This window comes from Microtus ochrogaster, chromosome 6 (assembly GCF_000317375.1).
Source record: "Microtus ochrogaster isolate Prairie Vole_2 chromosome 6, MicOch1.0, whole genome shotgun sequence".
Taxonomy (NCBI): domain Eukaryota; kingdom Metazoa; phylum Chordata; class Mammalia; order Rodentia; family Cricetidae; genus Microtus; species Microtus ochrogaster.
In genome coordinates this window covers 58611465-58619773 of record NC_022013.1, presented here as the reverse complement: position 1 = coordinate 58619773, position 8309 = coordinate 58611465, and the positions used below count along the sequence as shown (strand labels likewise).

Below are 8309 nucleotides of genomic sequence, written 5' to 3'. Positions count from 1 at the left end.
AAAGAGGAGAAAGGGAGTTTTTAAGTTAAGTAGAGGAGTGAAGGAAAAAACTATGGACAAGGAAGAAGAAAATAGTGTGAGATTAGCAAAAAAAAAAAAGGGGGGGGTCAAATTTCCCAATAATGAGAAAACCTGAAAACAGAAAAGAAAAAAAGACTGCCACCCAAGGCAAAAATCTATAGGCCACTAAGGAGTTCTGAGAGTGGGAGGGTGAAGAAGTCTCCCCAGGGCAGAGCCCTCCATGATTATCCAATGAGGATGGCCCAGCCCCGGAGTCAAGCACAGGCAACAATGGTGGATCCAGCAGGTCCTGTCTTTATATGTGTAACAATAACAAAGCAAAGCAGGACAGGCACTGGAGAGGGAATGAGGTCTAGGGAGATAGCAGAAGTTTAAAGAGGTATAAGAAATAACAGAAAATTAGGAATAAATTGAAAGATTGTCCCATAACAAGAACGTATAAGAATTGGGTGAATGTAGGGCAAAGAATAAAGAATATAACATATGTTTTCTGGTATAAAATAGGGTTAAAGGAATACTGGCAAAGTGCCAATGAAGGAGGGGATGTCCCAGGTGTCTCAGTCAGGGCTTCTTTTCGTTTCTACACACTTTCCACTTCCAGCAGGACAGTCAACCAAGGCGGGGAGACTTGACCGAGAGAAGTGACTCCACTTACCTTGGAAACTTTTATTTATGTCGTGGAAATGGAACCTGCAAATAACCTCCTCTTTACGCATGGCAAAGTCAAAGCCATATCCACGAAGTATGACTGGATTTGATTCTGTAAGGACAATGTTCACACTGTGAGGAGATCTGGATGCTTCGTTCTTAATCTACCTTTTCAGGGCTCTCCCCTTCTTAAAATGGAATTTCCAGGTGACCTCCAACAAGGGAGAATTTGTCTGTGAACCAGCATTCGTATTGGTTCCCACTTGTTGGCAGACCCTTCCTCACAGTGGAGTAGCTGCTCATGGACACTGATGCTCACATACAGGAGACAAAGAGTAGGCAGCAGGCTGGCTGTTACCACAAGAGCCAGGTAGAATTCCCTCAGCCCAAGCCTTTGCTCAGCTGCCTCAGGGCCCAGACAGCTGATCCCTGTACCCTTCCTTGCACAGGGTACACTGTGAAGTGCACAGATAGATACCCAAAGGTAGCGGCCCAAGGATGCGCCTCCCTCTTCACACCCCTGGAACATAGGCTGACTCAAATGGCCCACTCTGCTTTGTTTGGGGTGCAGCATCCTGCCTTGGGCTTCCCTCCAAACAGCAGGCACTCCGTATGCGCCAAGTTCACACAAGATGACCGACAATTTCTCAGCTCTGTGGTTGAACTGATGTCTGGAGGCACCTATCTCATTGGAGACAACTCATGCTTTCTTCTGGGGTTTGCCTCAGATGCCCAGACAGCAAGGCTAGACACCACGGGACAATCAGAAACATGCAGGAAGGTTGCATGGCTGGGCTTCTTTATCCAGAAGCAGAAGAGAGCCTGTATGGAAGGCAGCTTCTTCCCTTCCCTTCTCCACACAGCTGTCCCCTCTCTTTTACACAGCATAAGGAAGGACAAGGGGCAGAATAGAGCCAAGTACGAGAATAGAAATACGAGGCTCAGGTTCTGTCTTTAGCACCTACCGTCTTCTAGCCCCGTCATCTTTCTTTCTATCCATTGTGTCTAATCTGAAGGACAGCCTGTGCATGCCATTTCTTTCCATTAGAGGATACACTGTAGCCCCTCTTTGACTTAGGCTGATTGTCACAGAGAGCAGGGCTCAGCCATGATCATAGTCCTGTCTGTCCACGTCTAGAGCCTTGGGGCTCCCTGGGAAGACACAGATGTCAGGATCCACCTGCCTAGACTGAAGGAAGCAGAGCCAGACTTCCTTGTCCTGTCTTCCTTTGCAGAACACAAATGCCAGCTTTGTAGAGACCAAGCCTGGATGTACCATGATCCTGACAAAGAGGGGCAGCCATCTCCCAAGATTATACCAAGGTGTGACCTCTGTAAACTGACCTGGGGGGGGGCTAGAATGGATAGATGCCACCCTGTCCACTCCAGTCCTTGGGGTCAGGCATCTACTATTTCAGTGCTGAGGTGAGCATAGCTATTTTTGTAGACAGTAAGAGTCCCTCATGCTTCTAGTAACATCGTGGATATCCTTTTGTTCCCAATTCTTTCTCTTCATTCCTCAATGTGATCGCCATTTTGTGAGTGTTGAATGCTTGGCTTTTCTGGAAGGAACCAAGCTTCTCTGGGTTTACCGGTAGCTACATCTGGGCTTCAATGAGAGTTTTGTGCCCTTTTTCTAGTTCACCAATTACACTTTTGTCATGAGATAAATCAGCAGAAATTATACACATACTGCTATGCCATCATAGCATATACCTTCCAAATGTGCATTCCATTAAACCCAAATCAAAGTTACCCCCACATACACACATACCTCACCTACCCATACTCCAACACGCATAAAGTCCTTGTACACACAACACATCCAAATATACATATCATGAACCATATGTATAACACAAAAATCTATACATATAGACATACAATAACAACCGCACAAAACACATGCACACAGAATATATACCCATATAAACCACATGCACACAAAACTTTACATGCCATCCAGAAACTGCACATACTCATTGCATGCATATGACCCCCACATCACAAACCTCATGCATTTGCACACAATACATTTGTCTGCCAACAATGGTACCCTCAGCCCTTACCTCTGATACATATAATGCGTGTATCTGAAGCTTGAAGAGATGGACAGGCCTTGGAAGCTATCTGGAACATAGAGAACAGTAAACAAGGTTAGAAAAGTAAGCTGCAGGAATCCTGCGAGATGGCACGCCTCTGCCTATACCCATTGCACTCACAGGGAAAATGAGGTCATTCAGGTCTTCAGCTTTCTTTTCTATATATGCATTTTCTGGTTTCCCTGCAATTTCCAGTATCTAAAAAAGAGACATGACTTGAGCATCTAGTCGTGAATCTTTTGATTCAGTCTTAGCTCAGACACTGGCTCCTGGCCACAGCTTAGATTTTGAAACAGCAAGCTCTCTTCTCACCCTACCTGGGGGAAGAGTCTCAGCCATGTTTGTCACTGCATACTGCTTCAGTGAGCACCTGTTGCCTATACCACCGGGGTTGATGATGACTACCTTTGCAAGGGCTTGCTTTAACTGGGGCTCAAACTGTTACCTGATTTTTGTCAGAGTGGCCCACACCCACACAGTAAACAGACACTCCCATTTTCCGAGCATCATCAGCCTAAGAGAAAGACAGGAGTTACAAATAAGCCACCAAAGTATACAGCATGCAAGAGATGCAGTTGAAGACGGCTGGGCTCACCTCTTCCATCGAAAACTTATAGATGTCATCGCCCAGAGGACTGTTGAGTAAGGAGATGATCATGCTGGGACGCTGGACATCTGCAGGAAAGCAAGTGACTTGGTATTTGAGGTCCCAGGAGAGGCCTGCAGAACCGTCGGGGCCCCCCTTCCAGGCTATCAAACCCAGCACTATCCAACATAGGCCCAGTTCCCTCAATCCCTAAGTTACTTGGCTCAGGAAGCCAGACCCAGAACCCACCAATCAGTGACCCTAGAGTGAGAAGAAACTTTTTTCACTACCTGTTCTACAGATTAGGAGGTAGAAGGGTCAGGAGTAGTCTTTGTATGAGTGCTCTATCTGTATGTACACCTTTAAACCAGAAGAGGGTATCAGATCCCAACATGGATGATTATGAACCACATGTGGTTGTTGGGAATTGAACTCAAGACTTCTGAAAGAACAACCAGTGTTCTTAACTGCTGAGCCATCTCTCCAGCTCCAAGAAGCAGTCTATAGACTGGGAAGCCCAATCTCTACTCAGCCTATCCTTGAGGCTGAGGATGCCCAGTGAGGTGGGAGAAGCTGGTGCTAAGTCTGGGCACAGTCCTAGAGAGGTCCTGTGGTAACAGTGGGCCTGGTAATCAGGACCATAGGTCAGAAAGAGTTCGGTAACAGACTTCACACTCTCGGCATCCCGCCCCCTGCTCCTACCTACTCCAGACAAGTGCTATGGGCTTACAACTCTCTGTCCTGGGTCCTGGCTATGCATTGCCCCTTGTACTGCCTGACACATGGGTGCAAGAGACAGGTCAGGAGAAAAAAAGAATTGGAAAAGGAAGATTTGGCAGCCAAGGGGACACCAAGCCCTGGTGTCATTCATGGGTCACTGTACCTTACCCTTTTCTGCTCACAGGGACATCTGTAGGGCAAAGACCTCAGCATGACCCACACACCCTTCTCAGGAGCATCTCAAATACAGTGCTGTGCTCACAAGGGCCTGAAGCTCCGAGAAGGGACCACAGAGTCATTCCTAGCACCAGAAAGGCATTAGAAGAGGCCTGGGGAGCTGCACGTGGGCTTTCCAGGGCACCCCAGCTCTGTGGGGACCCACCCAACTAAAGTGCAGCCAGCTCACCTCCTGAGTTGACCTTTCTTATCTGCTTATTTGCCTGCAAAGAAACAACAACAAAAAAAGGGGAGTCATTGTGAGATGGCCCGATGATCCTTAAAGCGCAGGTAGCTCCATCCAGCCCTCCACACCTTCCACAGTCCTAGGTAAATGAGTTCATGTCCCGCAGGTATGCTATACTTCAGTCTTTCAATGCCCTTAAGGATTTCTTCTCTGGAAAAAAAAAATCAGAAATAAAGGTGACATGAAGACTATGGGTGGTGACAAAACATCTTCAAGCTTTCCCTGGGCCTTTCTTTGTGTATGATGCCATGAGTACACAGGCAATTTAGGACAGGGGTAGGGACCGGAGAAGTCCTCATCCAGTGTCAGAGCCAAGGACTCTCATGGGGACCCACATCCCCGATCAAAACCCTAATGCCAAGGCCATACCCAGGAGCAGACTATTACTCAGTGGGTAGGGCTTCAGGGGGACCATGTCATCCTGCTGAGCTACTGGCCAGCTCCCATCTCCCCTATTGCAGAGCCCTGACCTGACTTCCTCCCCTCCAGCCTGCTAAAGGCAGCAGCCAGTCTAACTTAGATACGAGCCCAGCTGTGGACCGCACAGGCGCTCAACGGAGAAGCCTAAAAGCTTCCATGGGGGCTTTCCACGAGGTATCTGTGTTGGTCTCTGGACTAGAAGCAGCACGGCCTGTCAGGTGCTGTTAAAATAGATGGAACACACTGGGGCAGGCAGGGCTGGGTCTAGTGGCTGTTCTGGGACAGGAAATGGGGGGTTGAGGAGAATCCAATGTGACAAGCGACTCACAGTGGACTCTAAGGTGGCTTTCTATTGGGGATAAAGAGATCTTGCCATGAGTCAAGCTCTGAAGAAGACCTTATGCCTGGCCTAGCCCAGCCTAGCCCAGCCTAGCCCAGCCTAGCCCAGCCTAGCCCAGCCTAGGCAGTATGAGGGTAACATCCAGGAGGCCCAATGGAGTCAAATCACAACCTGTCAACCTAAGCCCAGCCCCCATCCATCTGCCCAGCTCTTACTGCCTCTCTGGGCTTTCTACACAAATCCTTCCCATAGGTGTTCTCTCTGACACCTCAAACCCATTCAGGTCTCTCCAAGCCTAAGCCACAGGGCACATCATTTTTTCCCTGGATTCTTGGGACCAGTACCCCTGCTCCTTTTCCCAGATGAAAAAGAGCTGCCATCCTCATAGGTGTGGAACATGTCCTCTTTCACTCATTGAGCCTGGCTTTTCTCCCAGGCCCTGGACAAGGGGTACCTAGACCTCTGCACATCCATAATCCTAAATGTCCATGCCTCTTTCTCTCTGTCTCTCTTGCTCTATATGGAGTTCCAGGCCAGGCATCCAAAGCTCTTCCTCCCAGAAGCCCTCAACATCCTTTCCCTGGTACTCTGGAGACAAGTGGGTCACCTCCCTCTTGGGTACCTGCTCTGCGTGTCTGCCTGTAGTGTACAGGCATACCTTGGGCTCGTGATCCCACCCTGGGATTCACCCTTCCCAAAGTGAGTCTCAGCTGCCTTGCCCTGGATCCCAGAACCTTCCCCTGGTTCCCAGCTATCTCTCTGTCCCACTGGAGGATGACCAACAGGCTCTATATAAGCCAGGGTTGTTTAGGGGATCCACGTATCCGTTCCACCCCTCCTCCACCCCATGTGTTGTCATAGCCAGGTCAGAGGAGATTCAAGAGTGTTGGAAGGCAGACAGCAGGAATGAAGAGAACTTCTGAAAGCACAAGGTTATGGGTTCTAGCGAAGTCAGAATTCAAGGGGCCGACAGGCTGGAGTTAGCAGAGACTAACAGGACATAAGCACACAGCAACAGCCAATGTGGACTTCATAGGAGCCGTCGTGGAGGTCTCTGCAAGCCCTCAGTTCCACAGAGGACTGAATCATCGAGCCTGAGCCAGCCTCCACATGAACACGTACCTGTCTCCAGTGATGGGCAGGATGATGTTGCCCTTACAGGAGAAGGTGATGATGGACACTCGCAGATCCTGACTGGGAGGAAGCAGGTGTTTATGAGAGGCCACCACCTCGATATGATGTCATCAAGATGTCAAGGAAGGTACTCAACAAAATTCTCTTTCCCCTGTTCTCATCACTTGCCCTTTGAGGCCTTAGCAGGCATAGTGATGCTGAGGAAACTTTGTGAAAGATTCCGAACCCTATGGAAATGTGACCCCTGAAAAAGGGAGGCCGCCAAATCAACCCCCTACTCCATCCCTGGGCTCAAACACGTGCACACTCATATGCCTTACACTCGTGCATTTACACACACTCATACACACCCACCCGTGCTTAACAAGCCAAGACTCCTCCATAAGATCCTCCCTCTTGTGCCTCCCAAATCCAAAAAGTGTGTCCTCTGCCCGACAGGACACGCCCCCTGCATTACAAAGGAGCCTGCACCATCAAGTCTTACTTCGATAACCTCTGCACCATATCTGCCACGAACTTGTAAACGTACGGCCAAGAGTCTGACATGCGGTCCGACCTGAGGACAAAGGAGATATCCTTCAGTGGATACAGGGTTCCAGTGGATCAGCCCACTTCCTCCATTCCCAGCCTTCCACAGGCTTCTTAACTAGAGGTCTCAGCACCAACAGTGCCAGCCATACTAGAACAGCCTGAGAGGTAACTTTCTCCAGGGCCAGCAATGGGCAGAGGGTGACTACAGAGCCCCCATCTGGTGGAGCAGAAAGGACCCCATGCTAGAGGCTTATTGGTGTGTCTGGCTGAGCACAGCAAGGTACGGACTGTAGTCTTGAAATCGGGAAGGGTCCTTTGCTTGGAAAAGCCCCTGAGTTCTTGTAGGGAGTCTCTCTGGATTTCCCAGTTACCGTTGGTTTTCTGTTTCACTTAACATAACTGTTGCCAGGAGTCCTTGCTTGCTATAATCCAGGCCCAGAGGATGGCTCAGGCCTGGGCCATATTTTCCTTGTTATACTCTTGAGTTCTTGAACATCAGGTTTCCCCCAACATATACAGATCCTTTTTCATACCTGTGTGCCACCCACACTCTTTTCTCATGGCATTCCCGTTTCCAAACTCCTCCGCCTTTCCCAGCATTCACAAAAGAGGCATTTTCTCTGGGAGATGGTCCTTAGCTATGGTTAGTGGCCATGAGAGTCTGTTTCAGAACCTAGTCTTCAATCACCCCACACAACTCAGTCAACCTGGGCTGAGAAGGGCTCCTCCAGTCAACACTGCTAGGAGAGCCAGATGCAGTCTCAGTCACTACTACCATGATATCATAGTTCCCAGTCCTCATGAGAGCTGTGGGAATCTTCCAGTTCTGATACTCAAATCCCTGCTCTGTTCCTACCTCCACCCGCCTTGGTCCCTGGATGGAAAGTAAACAGTTGTGAAGGAAGTGGCCTTTGTAGCCTTCCATAGGATTCACCTCTGATCCACATCCCCCAAACAAAGGACTCTGTCATCCATAGCTTTGCTGGTCTTCACTTCCATGAAGACACAAAAGATACTTGAGATGTGGGACTGAGGTGTTCAATGGCTGTCTATTCTTTCTGAAATCTGAATAGTGGTGTGGAGCGAATCTGAGGCTGGCATAGCCTCTGGATTCCGTTGGCTTGTGTGTTTTGAATGCTGAGTCAGAAGCACCTACTAACAGAAACATTCTCACCTCCAGTGACATGTGTGTTCATGAGCGTGACCTTCTTGAAGGTTATGTCCATATAACTGTCTCTGAATTAGTCACTTTTCTTGCTGCTGTGACACAATATCAGACAAAAGCAGAAAGAAAGAAAGAAAGAAAGAAAGAAAGAAAGAAAGAAAGAAAGAAAGAAAGAAAGA

General features: G+C 48.6%; 1 protein-coding gene across 1 annotated transcript in view; it reads right to left on the bottom strand.

The window, feature by feature from the left end:
- The window catches only part of LOC102000488 (anthrax toxin receptor-like), a 16052-nt gene extending 9072 nt beyond the window's left edge, over window positions 1–6980 (bottom strand). Inside the window, exons 1-9 of the mRNA XM_026779983.1 lie at window positions 6919–6980; window positions 6423–6494; window positions 4609–4690; window positions 4484–4517; window positions 3367–3446; window positions 3217–3285; window positions 2892–2969; window positions 2739–2799; window positions 677–781 (exon numbers count right to left, since the gene is read on the bottom strand). Coding sequence (XP_026635784.1) covers window positions 677–781; window positions 2739–2799; window positions 2892–2969; window positions 3217–3285; window positions 3367–3446; window positions 4484–4517; window positions 4609–4690; window positions 6423–6494; window positions 6919–6980 — 643 coding nt within the window. The remainder of the gene's footprint in view (window positions 1–676; window positions 782–2738; window positions 2800–2891; window positions 2970–3216; window positions 3286–3366; window positions 3447–4483; window positions 4518–4608; window positions 4691–6422; window positions 6495–6918) is intronic.
- Between the last annotated feature and the right edge of the window lie 1329 nt (window positions 6981–8309).